Genomic DNA, 14,447 nt, shown 5'->3' with positions numbered 1-14,447 from the left:
GTGAGTCCTCTGGTTAATATACTGTAACTATACTCACAGTGAGTCCTCTGGTTACTATACTGTAACTATACTCACAGTGAGTCCTCTGGTTAATATACTGTTACTATACTCACAGTGAGTCCTCTGGTTAATATACTGTGACTATACTCACAGTGAGTCCTCTGGTTAATATACTGTTACTATACTCACAGTGAGTCCTCTGGTTAATATACTGTAACTATACTCACAGTGAGTCCTCTGGTTAATATACTGTTACTATACTCACAGTGAGTCCTCTGGTTAATATACTGTGACTATACTCACAGTGAGTCCTCTGGTTAATATACTGTTACTATACTCACAGTGAGTCCTCTGGTTAATATACTGTTACTATACTCACAGTGAGTCCTCTGGTTAATATACTGTGACTATACTCACAGTGAGTCCTCTGGTTAATATACTGTGACTATACTCACAGTGAGTCCTCTGGTTAATATACTGTGACTATACTCACAGTGAGTCCTCTGGTTAATATACTGTAACTATACTCACAGTGAGTCCTCTGGTTAATATACTGTAACTATACTCACAGTGAGTCCTCTGGTTAATATACTGTAACTATACTCACAGTGAGTCCTCTGGTTAATACACTAACTACACTCACAGTGAGTCCTCTGGTTAATATACTGTGACTATGCTCACAGTGAGTCCTCTGGTTAATACATTGTAACAATACTCACACTAAGTCCTCTGGAGAAGACCGGCTCTGTCAGGAACTCAGAAAGCATCCTCAGAACTGCAGCACCCTGGGTGGAAGAGATCATAGGATTTGAGAAAGAGAAAAACAGTCGCATTGGAGTTTAAGGTTTTTTTCCAGTCAGATCAACAAATATTCTGGGACCTCTTTACTTGAGAGTAGATGTAACCATGTAGCTCACTACTACACCAGAGAGAAGGTGTAACCATGTAGCTCACTACTACACCAGAGAGAGAAGGTGTAACCATGGAGCTCACTACTACACCAGAGAGAGAAGGTGTAACCATGGAGCTCACTACTACACCAGAGAGAGAAGGTGTAACCATGGATCTCCCTACTACACCAGAGAGAGAAGGTGTAACCATGGAGCTCCCTACTACACCAGAGAGAGAAGGTGTAACCATGGAGCTCCCTACTACACCAGAAAGAGAAGGTGTAACCATGGAGCTCCCTACAACACCAGAGAGAGAAGGTGTAACCATGGAGCTCCCTACTACACCAGAGAGAGAAGGTGTAACCATGTAGCTCACTACTACACCAGAGAGAGAAGGTGTAACCATGGAGCTCACTACTACACCAGAGAGAGAAGGTGTAACCATGGAGCTCACTACTACACCAGAGAGAGAAGGTGTAACCATGGATCTCCCTACTACACCAGAGAGAGAAGGTGTAACCATGGAGCTCCCTACTACACCAGAGAGAGAAGGTGTAACCATGGAGCTCCCTACTACACCAGAAAGAGAAGGTGTAACCATGGAGCTCCCTACAACACCAGAGAGAGAAGGTGTAACCATGGAGCTCCCTACTACACCAGAGAGAGAAGGTGTAACCATGTAGCTCCCTACAACACCAGAGAGAGAAGGTGTAACCATGGAGCTCCCTACTACACCAGAGAGAGAAGGTGTAACCATGGAGCTCCCTACTACACCAGAGAGAGAAGGTGTAACCATGGAGCTCCCTACTACACCAGAGAGAGAAGGTGTAACCATGGAGCTCCTACTACACCAGAGAGAGAAGGTGTAACCATGGATCTCCCTACTACACCAGAGAGAGAAGGTGTAACCATGGATCTCCCTACTACACCAGAGAGAGAAGGTGTAACCATAGAGCTCCCTACTACACTAGAGAGAGAAGGTGTAACCATGGAGCTCCCTACTACACCAGAGAGAGAAGGTGTAACCATGGAGCTCACTACTACACCAGAGAGAAGGTGTAACCATGGAGCTCCCTACTACACCAGAGAGAGAAGGTGTAACCATGGAGCTCACTACTACACCAGAGAGAGAAGGTGTAACCATGGAGCTCCCTACTACACCAGAGAGAGAAGGTGTAACCATGGAGCTCCCTACTACACCAGAGAGAGAAGGTGTAACCATGGAGCTCCCTACTACACCAGAGAGAGAAGGTGTAACCATGGAGCTCCCTACTACACCAGAGAGAGAAGGTGTAACCATGGAGCTCCCTACTACACCAGAGAGAGAAGGTGTAACCATGGAGCTCCCTACTACACCAGAGAGAGAAGGTGTAACCATGGAGCTCCCTACTACACCAGAGAGAGAAGGTGTAACCATGGAGCTCCCTACTACACCAGAGAGAGAAGGTGTAACCATGGAGCTCCCTACTACACCAGAGAGAGAAGGTGTAACCATGGAGCTCCCTACTACACCAGAGAGAAGGTGTAACCATGGAGCTCCCTACTACACCAGAGAGAGAAGGTGTAACCATGGAGCTCCTACTACACCAGAGAGAGAAGGTGTAACCATGGAGCTCCCTACTACACCAGAGAGAGAAGGTGTAACCATGGAGCTCCCTACTACACCAGAGAGAGAAGGTGTAACCATGGAGCTCCCTACTACACCAGAGAGAAGGTGTAACCATGGAGCTCACTACTACACCAGAGAGAGAAGGTGTAACCATGGAGCTCCCTACTACACCAGAGAGAAGGTGTAACCATGGAGCTCCCTACTACACCAGAGAGAGAAGGTGTAACCATGGAGCTCCTACTACACCAGAGAGAGAAGGTGTAACCATGGAGCTCCCTACTACACCAGAGAGAGAAGGTGTAACCATGGAGCTCACTACTACACCAGAGAGAGAAGGTGTAACCATGGAGCTCCCTACTACACCAGAGAGAGAAGGTGTAACCATGGATCTCCCTACTACACCAGAGAGAGAAGGTGTAACCATGGAGCTCCCTACTACACCAGAGAGAGAAGGTGTAACCATGGAGCTCACTACTACACCAGAGAGAGAAGGTGTAACCATGGAGCTCTCTACTACACCAGAGAGAGAAGGTGTAACCATGGAGCTCCCTACTACACCAGAGAGAGAAGGTGTAACCATGGAGCTCACTACTACACCAGAGAGAGAAGGTGTAACCATGGAGCTCACTACTACACCAGAGAGAGAAGGTGTAACCATGGAGCTCCCTACTACACCAGAGAGAAGGTGTAACCATGGAGCTCCCTACTACACCAGAGAGAGAAGGTGTAACCATGGAGCTCCCTACTACACCAGAGAGAGAAGGTGTAACCATGGAGCTCCCTACTACACCAGAGAGAGAAGGTGTAACCATGGAGCTCACTACTACACCAGAGAGAGAAGGTGTAACCATGGAGCTCACTACTACACCAGAGAGAGAAGGTGTAACCATGGAGCTCACTACTACACCAGAGAGAAAGGTGTAACCATGGAGCTCCTACTACACCAGAGAGAGAAGGTGTAACCATGGAGCTCCCTACTACACCAGAGAGAGAAGGTGTAACCATGGAGCTCCCTACTACACCAGAGAGAGAAGGTGTAACCATGGAGCTCCCTACTACACCAGAGAGAAGGTGTAACCATGGAGCTCCCTACTACACCAGAGAGAGAAGGTGTAACCATGGAGCTCCTACTACACCAGAGAGAAGGTGTAACCATGGAGCTCCCTACTACACCAGAGAGAGAAGGTGTAACCATGGATCTCCCTACTACACCAGAGAGAGAAGGTGTAACCATGGAGCTCCCTACTACACCAGAGAGAAGGTGTAACCATGGAGCTCCCTACTACACCAGAGAGAGAAGGTGTAACCATGGAGCTCCCTACTACACCAGAGAGAGAAGGTGTAACCATGGAGCTCCCTACTACACCAGAGAGAGAAGGTGTAACCATGGAGCTCCCTACTACACCAGAGAGAGAAGGTGTAACCATGGAGCTCACTACTACACCAGAGAGAAAGGTGTAACCATGGAGCTCCCTACTACACCAGAGAGAGAAGGTGTAACCATGGAGCTCCCTACTACACCAGAGAGAGAAGGTGTAACCATGGATCTCTCTACTACACCAGAGAGAGAAGGTGTAACCATGGAGCTCCCTACTACACCAGAGAGAGAAGGTGTAACCATGGAGCTCACTACTACACCAGAGAGAGAAGGTGTAACCATGGAGCTCACTACTACACCAGAGAGAGAAGGTGTAACCATGGATCTCCCTACTACACCAGAGAGAGAAGGTGTAACCATGGAGCTCCTACTACACCAGAGAGAGAAGGTGTAACCATGGAGCTCCCTACTACACCAGAGAGAGAAGGTGTAACCATGGAGCTCACTACTACACCAGAGAGAGAAGGTGTAACCATGGAGCTCCCTACTACACCAGAGAGAGAAGGTGTAACCATGGAGCTCACTACTACACCAGAGAGAGAAGGTGTAACCATGGAGCTCCCTACTACACCAGAGAGAGAAGGTGTAACCATGGAGCTCCCTACTACACCAGAGAGAGAAGGTGTAACCATGGAGCTCCCTACTACACCAGAGAGAGAAGGTGTAACCATGGAGCTCCCTACTACACCAGAGAGAGAAGGTGTAACCATGGAGCTCCCTACTACACCAGAGAGAGAAAGGTGTAACCATGGAGCTCCCTACTACACCAGAGAGAGAAGGTGTAACCATGGAGCTCCCTACTACACCAGAGAGAGAAGGTGTAACCATGGAGCTCCCTACTACACCAGAGAGAGAAGGTGTAACCATGGAGCTCACTACTACACCAGAGAGAAGGTGTAACCATGGAGCTCACTACTACACCAGAGAGAGAAGGTGTAACCATGGAGCTCACTACTACACCAGAGAGAGAAGGTGTAACCATGGAGCTCACTACTACACCAGAGAGAGAAGGTGTAACCATGGATCTCCCTACTACACCAGAGAGAGAAGGTGTAACCATGGAGCTCCCTACTACACCAGAGAGAGAAGGTGTAACCATGGAGCTCCCTACTACACCAGAGAGAGAAGGTGTAACCATGGAGCTCCCTACTACACCAGAGAGAGAAGGTGTAACCATGGAGCTCCCTACTACACCAGAGAGAGAAGGTGTAACCATGGAGCTCCCTACTACACCAGAGAGAGAAGGTGTAACCATGGAGCTCACTACTACACCAGAGAGAAGGTGTAACCATGGAGCTCCCTACTACACCAGAGAGAGAAGGTGTAACCATGGAGCTCCCTACTACACCAGAGAGAGAAGGTGTAACCATGGAGCTCCCTACTACACCAGAGAGAGAAGGTGTAACCATGGAGCTCCCTACAACACCAGAGAGAGAAGGTGTAACCATGGAGCTCCCTACTACACCAGAGAGAAGGTGTAACCATGGAGCTCACTACTACACCAGAGAGAGAAGGTGTAACCATGGAGCTCCCTACTACACCAGAGAGAAAGGTGTAACCATGGAGCTCCCTACTACACCAGAGAGAGAAGGTGTAACCATGGAGCTCCCTACTACACCAGAGAGAGAAGGTGTAACCATGGAGCTCCCTACTACACCAGAGAGAGAAGGTGTAACCATGGAGCTCACTACTACACCAGAGAGAAAGGTGTAACCATGGAGCTCACTACTACACCAGAGAGAGAAGGTGTAACCATGGATCTCCCTACTACACCAGAGAGAGAAGGTGTAACCATGGAGCTCCTACTACACCAGAGAGAGAAGGTGTAACCATGGAGCTCCCTACTACACCAGAGAGAGAAGGTGTAACCATGGAGCTCCCTACTACACCAGAGAGAGAAGGTGTAACCATGGAGCTCCCTACTACACCAGAGAGAGAAGGTGTAACCATGGAGCTCCCTACTACACCAGAGAGAGAAGGTGTAACCATGGAGCTCCCTACTACACCAGAGAGAAGGTGTAACCATGGAGCTCCCTACTACACCAGAGAGAGAAGGTGTAACCATGGAGCTCCCTACTACACCAGAGAGAGAAGGTGTAACCATGGAGCTCCTACTACACCAGAGAGAGAAGGTGTAACCATGGAGCTCCTACTACACCAGAGAGAGAAGGTGTAACCATGGAGCTCCCTACTACACCAGAGAGAGAAGGTGTAACCATGGAGCTCCCTACTACACCAGAGAGAGAAGGTGTAACCATGGAGCTCCCTACTACACCAGAGAGAGAAGGTGTAACCATGGAGCTCCCTACTACACCAGAGAGAGAAGGTGTAACCATGGAGCTCCCTACTACACCAGAGAGAGAAGGTGTAACCATGGAGCTCCCTACTACACCAGAGAGAGAAGGTGTAACCATGGAGCTCCCTACTACACCAGAGAGAGAAGGTGTAACCATGGAGCTCCCTACTACACCAGAGAGAGAAGGTGTAACCATGGAGCTCCCTACTACACCAGAGAGAGAAGGTGTAACCATGGAGCTCCCTACTACACCAGAGAGAGAAGGTGTAACCATGGAGCTCCCTACTACACCAGAGAGAGAAGGTGTAACCATGGAGCTCCCTACTACACCAGAGAGAGAAGGTGTAACCATGGAGCTCCCTACTACACCAGAGAGAGAAGGTGTAACCATGGAGCTACCTACTCACCTACTACACCAGAGAGAGAAGGTGTAACCATGGAGCTCCCTACTACACCAGAGAGAAAGGTGTAACCATGGAGCTCCCTACTACACCAGAGAGAGAAGGTGTAACCATGGAGCTCCTACTACACCAGAGAGAAGGTGTAACCATGGAGCTCCCTACTACACCAGAGAGAGAAGGTGTAACCATGGAGCTCCCTACTACACCAGAGAGAAGGTGTAACCATGGAGCTCCCTACTACACCAGAGAGAGAGGTGTAACCATGGAGCTCCCTACTACACCAGAGAGAGAAGGTGTAACCATGGAGCTCCCTACTACACCAGAGAGAGAGGTGTAACCATGGAGCTCCCTACTACACCAGAGAGAGAAGGTGTAACCATGGAGCTCACTACTACACCAGAGAGAGAAGGTGTAACCATGGAGCTCACTACTACACCAGAGAGAGAAGGTGTAACCATGGAGCTCACTACTACACCAGAGAGAGAAGGTGTAACCATGGATCTCCCTACTACACCAGAGAGAAGGTGTAACCATGGAGCTCACTACTACACCAGAGAGAGAAGGTGTAACCATGGAGCTCCCTACTACACCAGAGAGAGAAGGTGTAACCATGGAGCTCCCTACTACACCAGAGAGAGAAGGTGTAACCATGGATCTCCCTACTACACCAGAGAGAGAAGGTGTAACCATGGAGCTCCCTACTACACTAGAGAGAGAAGGTGTAACCATGGAGCTCCCTACTACACCAGAGAGAGAAGGTGTAACCATGGAGCTCCCTACTACACCAGAGAGAGAAGGTGTAACCATGGAGCTCCCTACTACACCAGAGAGAGAAGGTGTAACCATGGAGCTCCCTACTACACCAGAGAGAGAAGGTGTAACCATGGAGCTCCCTACTACACCAGAGAGAGAAGGTGTAACCATGGAGCTCCCTACTACACCAGAGAGAGAAGGTGTAACCATGGAGCTCCCTACTACACCAGAGAGAGAAGGTGTAACCATGGAGCTCACTACTACACCAGAGAGAAGGTGTAACCATGGAGCTCACTACTACACCAGAGAGAGAAGGTGTAACCATGGAGATCCCTACTACACTAGAGAGAAGGTGTAACCATGGAGCTCCCTACTACACCAGAGAGAGAAGGTGTAACCATGGATCTCCCTACTACAATAGAGAGAGAAGGTGTAACCATGGAGCTCCCTACTACACTAGAGAGAAGGTGTAACCATGGAGCTCCCTACTACACCAGAGAGAGAAGGTGTAACCATGGAGCTCCCTACTACACCAGAGAGAGAAGGTGTAACCATGGATCTCCCTACTACACCAGAGAGAGAAGGTGTAACCATGGAGCTCCCTACTACACCAGAGAGAGAAGGTGTAACCATGGAGCTCCCTACTACACCAGAGAGAGAAGGTGTAACCATGGATCTCTCTACTACACTAGAGAGAGAAGGTGTAACCATGGAGCTCCCTACTACACCAGAGAGAGAAGGTGTAACCATGGAGCTCACTACTACACCAGAGAGAGAAGGTGTAACCATGGAGCTCACTACTACACCAGAGAGAGAAGGTGTAACCATGGAGCTCCCTACTACACCAGAGAGAGAGGTGTAACCATGGAGCTCCCTACTACACCAGAGAGAAGGTGTAACCATGGAGCTCACTACTACACCAGAGAGAGAAGGTGTAACCATGGAGCTCCCTACTACACCAGAGAGAGAAGGTGTAACCATGGAGCTCACTACTACACCAGAGAGAGAAGGTGTAACCATGGCGCTCACTACTACACCAGAAAGAGAAGGTGTAACCATGGATCTCCCTACTACACCAGAGAGTAAGGTGTAACCATGGAGCTCTCTACTACACCAGAGAGAGAAGGTGTAACCATGGATCTCCCTACTACACCAGAGAGAGAAGGTGTAACCATGGAGCTCCCTCCTACACCAGAGAGAGAAGGTGTAACCATGGAGCTCCCTACTACACTAGAGAGAGAAGGTGTAACCATGGAGCTCCCTACTACACCAGAGAGAGAAGGTGTAACCATGGAGCTCACTACTACACCAGAGAGAAGGTGTAACCATGGAGCTCCCTACTACACCAGAGAGAGAAGGTGTAACCATGGATCTCCCTACTACAATAGAGAGAGAAGGTGTAACCATGGAGCTCCCTACTACACTAGAGAGAAGGTGTAACCATGGAGCTCCCTACTACACCAGAGAGAGAAGGTGTAACCATGGAGCTCCCTACTACACCAGAGAGAGAAGGTGTAACCATGGATCTCCCTACAACACCAGAGATAGAAGGTGTAACCATGGAGCTCCCTACAACACCAGAGAGAGAAGGTGTAACCATGGAGCTCACTACTACACTAGAGAGAAGGTGTAACCATGGATCTCTCTACTACACTAGAGAGAGAAGGTGTAACCATGGAGCTCCCTACTACACTAGAGAGAGAAGGTGTAACCATGGATCTCTCTACTACACCAGAGAGAGAAGGTGTAACCATGGAGCTCCCTACTACACCAGAGAGAGAAGGTGTAACCATGGAGCTCCCTACTACACCAGAGAGAGAAGGTGTAACCATGGAGCTCCCTACTACACCAGAGAGAGAAGGTGTAACCATGGAGCTCCCTACTACACCAGAGAGAGAAGGTGTAACCATGGAGCTCCCTACTACACCAGAGAGAGAAGTGTAACCATGGAGCTCCCTACTACACCAGAGAGAAAGGTGTAACCATGGAGCTCCCTACTACACCAGAGAGAGAAGGTGTAACCATGGAGCTCACTACTACACCAGAGAGAAGGTGTAACCATGGAGCTCCCTACTACACCAGAGAGAGAAGGTGTAACCATGGAGCTCCCTACTACACCAGAGAGAGAAGGTGTAACCATGGAGCTCCCTACTACACCAGAGAGAGAAGGTGTAACCATGGAGCTCCCTACTACACCAGAGAGAGAAGGTGTAACCATGGAGCTCCCTACTACACCAGAGAGAGAAGGTGTAACCATGGAGCTCCCTACTACACCAGAGAGAGAGGTGTAACCATGGAGCTCCTACTACACCAGAGAGAGAAGGTGTAACCATGGATCTCCCTACTACACCAGAGAGAGAAGGTGTAACCATGGAGCTCCCTACTACACCAGAGAGAGAAGGTGTAACCATGGAGCTCACTACTACACCAGAGAGAGAAGGTGTAACCATGGAGCTCTCTACTACACCAGAGAGAGAAGGTGTAACCATGGATCTCCCTACTACACCAGAGAGAGAAGGTGTAACCATGGATCTCCCTACTACACCAGAGAGAGAAGGTGTAACCATAGAGCTCCCTACTACACTAGAGAGAGAAGGTGTAACCATGGTGCTCCCTACTACACCAGAGAGAGAAGGTGTAACCATGGAGCTCACTACTACACAAGAGAGAGAAGGTGTAACCATGGAGCTCACTACTACACCAGAGAGAGAAGGTGTAACCATGGAGCTCACTACTACACCAGAGAGAGAAGGTGTAACCATGGCGCTCACTACTACACCAGAAAGAGAAGGTGTAACCATGGATCTCCCTCCTACACCAGAGAGAGAAGGTGTAACCATGGAGCTCTCTACTACACCAGAGAGAGAAGGTGTAACCATGGATCTCCCTCCTACACCAGAGAGAGAAGGTGTAACCATGGAGCTCCCTACTACACTAGAGAGAGAAGGTGTAACCATGGATCTCCCTCCTACACCAGAGAGAGAAGGTGTAACCATGGAGCTCCCTACTACACTAGAGAGAGAAGGTGTAACTATGGAGCTCCCTACTACACCAGAGAGAGAAGGTGTAACCATGGAGCTCCCTCCTACACCAGAGAGAGAAGGTGTAACCATGGAGCTCCCTACTACACCAGAGAGAGAAGGTGTAACCATAGAGCTCCCTACTACACCAGAGAGAGAAGGTGTAACCATGGAGCTCACTACTACACCAGAGAGAGAAGGTGTAACCATGGAGCTCCCTACTACACTAGAGAGAAGGTGTAACCATGGAGCTCCCTACTACACTAGAGAGAAGGTGTAACCATGGAGCTCCCTACTACACCAGAGAGAGAAGGTGTAACCATGGAGCTCACTACTACACCAGAGAGAAGGTGTAACCATGGAGCTCACTACTACACCAGAGAGAAGGTGTAACCATGGAGCTCCCTACTACACCAGAGAGAGAAGGTGTAACCATGGAGCTCCCTACTACACCAGAAAGAGAAGGTGTAACCATGGAGCTCCCTACAACACCAGAGAGAGAAGGTGTAACCATGGAGCTCCCTACTACACTAGAGAGAGAAGGTGTAACCATGGAGCTCCCTACTACACCAGAGAGAAAGGTGTAACCATGGAGCTCCCTACTACACCAGAGAGAGAAGGTGTAACCATGGAGCTCCCTACTACACCAGAGAGAGAAGGTGTAACCATGGATCTCCCTACTACACCAGAGAGAGAAGGTGTAACCATGGAGCTCCTACTACACCAGAGAGAGAAGGTGTAACCATGGATCTCACTACTACACTAGAGAGAGAAGGTGTAACCATGGAGCTCCCTACTACACTAGAGAGAGAAGGTGTAACCATGGAGCTCCTACTACACCAGAGAGAGAAGGTGTAACCATGGAGCTCCCTACTACACCAGAGAGAGAAGGTGTAACCATGGAGCTCCCTACTACACCAGAGAGAGAAGGTGTAACCATGGAGCTCCCTACTACACCAGAGAGAGAAGGTGTAACCATGGAGCTCCCTACTACACCAGAGAGAGAAGGTGTAACCATGGAGCTCCCTACTACACCAGAGAGAGAAGGTGTAACCATGGAGCTCACTACTACACCAGAGAGAGAAGGTGTAACCATGGAGCTCCCTACTACACCAGAGAGAGAAGGTGTAACCATGGAGCTCCCTACACACCAGAGAGAGAAGGTGTAACCATGGAGCTCCCTACTACACCAGAGAGAGAAGGTGTAACCATGGAGCTCCCTACTACACCAGAGAGAGAAGGTGTAACCATGGAGCTCCCTACTACACCAGAGAGAGAAGGTGTAACCATGGAGCTCCCTACTACACCAGAGAGAAAGGTGTAACCATGGAGCTCCTACTACACCAGAGAGAGAAGGTGTAACCATGGAGCTCCCTACTACACCAGAGAGAGAAGGTGTAACCATGGAGCTCCCTACTACACCAGAGAGAGAAGGTGTAACCATGGAGCTCCCTACTACACCAGAGAGAGAAGGTGTAACCATGGAGCTCCCTACTACACTAGAGAGAAGGTGTAACCATGGAGCTCCCTACTACACCAGAGAGAGAAGGTGTAACCATGGAGCTCCCTACTACACCAGAGAGAGAAGGTGTAACCATGGATCTCCCTACAACACCAGAGAGAAGGTGTAACCATGGAGCTCCCTACACACCAGAGAGAGAAGGTGTAACCATGGAGCTCCCTACTACACCAGAGAGAGAAGGTGTAACCATGGAGCTCCCTCCTACACCAGAGAGAGAAGGTGTAACCATGGAGCTCCCTACTACACCAGAGAGAGAAGGTGTAACCATGGAGCTCCCTCCTACACCAGAGAGAGAAGGTGTAACCATGGAGCTCCCTACTACACCAGAGAGAGAAGGTGTAACCATAGAGCTCCCTACTACACCAGAGAGAAAGGTGTAACCATGGAGCTCCCTACTACACCAGAGAGAGAAGGTGTAACCATAGAGCTCCCTACTACACCAGAGAGAGAAGGTGTAACCATGGAGCTCACTACTACACCAGAGAGAGAAGGTGTAACCATGGAGCTCCCTACTACACTAGAGAGAAGGTGTAACCATGGAGCTCCCTACTACACCAGAGAGAGAAGGTGTAACCATGGAGCTCACTACTACACCAGAGAGAAGGTGTAACCATGGAGCTCACTACTACACCAGAGAGAGAAGGTGTAACCATGGAGCTCCCTACTACACTAGAGAGAAGGTGTAACCATGGAGCTCCCTACTACACCAGAGAGAGAAGGTGTAACCATGGATCTCCCTACTACAATAGAGAGAGAAGGTGTAACCATGGAGCTCCCTACTACACTAGAGAGAAGGTGTAACCATGGAGCTCCCTACTACACCAGAGAGAGAAGGTGTAACCATGGAGCTCCCTACTACACCAGAGAGAGAAGGTGTAACCATGGATCTCCCTACTACACCAGAGAGAGAAGGTGTAACCATGGAGCTCCCTACAACACCAGAGAGAGAAGGTGTAACCATGGAGCTCACTACTACACTAGAGAGAGAAGGTGTAACCATGGATCTCTCTACTACACTAGAGAGAGAAGGTGTAACCATGGAGCTCCCTACTACACCAGAGAGAGAAGGTGTAACCATGGAGCTCACTACTACACCAGAGAGAGAAGGTGTAACCATGGATCTCCCTACTACACCAGAGAGAAGGTGTAACCATGGAGCTCACTACTACACCAGAGAGAGAAGGTGTAACCATGGATCTCCCTACTACACCAGAGAGAAGGTGTAACCATGGAGCTCACTACTACACCAGAGAGAGAAGGTGTAACCATGGAGCTCCCTACTACACCAGAGAGAGAAGGTGTAACCATGGAGCTCACTACTACACCAGAGAGAGAAGGTGTAACCATGGATCTCCCTACTACACCAGAGAGAAGGTGTAACCATGGAGCTCACTACTACACCAGAGAGGTGTAACCATCTCCCAGCTTGTGTTTTACAGTGAGATACTCTCTACCAGTCTCTGTTGTATATGTGGTCTAGAACAGAGAAAACCCTTGCAGTAGATGATGGTGTTGAACATCTTGTTAACTGTGTTAGCACGTTCTCAACAAACACTCTATTCTACCTGGTCCACAGATTTAATTTAATCTGAACCACCCTTTATTAACTGGAACAGGATATGGAAAAATGTGATTTTGGCATCCCGTAATCCGAACCATCAACATATACATTTTAAGTTTGTTCACAGAATGTATTTAACACCAAGGAAATATGGTATGAGGAAATTGTCCCCAACTGTTCACTGTGTCCCCTGAAATCAGGTCGGCACATTCCTCCATATGATGTGGGAGTGTCTTGAAGAATAATGGGAGTGTCTTGAAGAATAATGGGAGTGTCTTGAAGAATAATGGGAGTGTCTTGAAGAATAATGGGAGTGTCTTGAAGAATAATGGGAGTGTCTTGAAGAATAATTGCAGCTAAAGCCCAACACACACAAACCAGTTACAGATATTTATTTAGACTTGTATTATGTTCTTTGATTCCAGGCCCACGGGGAAGGTGGGTGGGGGGTGGGGGGGTCTGGTCATTGTGGGGGAGGGAGAGGGCGATTGGAGGGAATCTACTGGTTGAATCAAGGGATGGATGGGTTGGAGGGGCACTGATACGTTTCTGGGTGGGATGGGAAGGGGTGGGAGGCATGCTTTCTTCGGGTCTTTAAATGTTGAGAACCATGGAGAACTTTGCTGTAGGAGATGGTCTAGAACATGGAGAACCATGGAGAACCTTGCTGTAGGAGATGGCCTAAAACATGGAGAACCTTGCTGTGAACCTTGCTGTAGGAGATGGTCTAGAACATGGAGAACCATAGAGAACCTTGCTGTAGGAGATGGTCTAGAACATAGAGAACCATAGAGAACCTTGCTGTAGGAGATGGTCCAGAACATGAAGAACCATAGAGAACCTTGCTGTAGGAGATGGTCTAGAACATGGAGAACAATAGATAACCTTGCTGTAGGAGATGGTCTACAACATAGAGAACCTTGCTGTAGGAGATGGTCTAGAACATAGAGAACCTTGCTGTAGGAGATGGTCTACAACGTAGAGAACCTTGCTGTAGGAGATGTTCTAGAACATAGA

At 48.9% G+C, this 14,447-nt stretch overlaps 1 protein-coding gene across 1 annotated transcript in view; it reads right to left on the bottom strand.

Moving 5' to 3' along the window:
• LOC115122205 (aminopeptidase Ey-like) overlaps positions 1 to 14,447 on the bottom strand; it is a 173,344-nt gene that overhangs the window by 65,236 nt on the left and 93,661 nt on the right. The window contains exon 8 of the mRNA XM_065011228.1: positions 720 to 785. Within this exon, the coding sequence (XP_064867300.1) occupies positions 720 to 785 (66 nt within the window). The remainder of the gene's footprint in view (positions 1 to 719; positions 786 to 14,447) is intronic.

The sequence above is a fragment of the Oncorhynchus nerka genome, linkage group LG27, assembly GCF_034236695.1.
Source record: "Oncorhynchus nerka isolate Pitt River linkage group LG27, Oner_Uvic_2.0, whole genome shotgun sequence".
Lineage (NCBI taxonomy): Eukaryota > Metazoa > Chordata > Actinopteri > Salmoniformes > Salmonidae > Oncorhynchus > Oncorhynchus nerka.
Note: the sequence above shows the minus strand (reverse complement) of the source record. Positions and strands in the feature narration are given on the sequence as shown.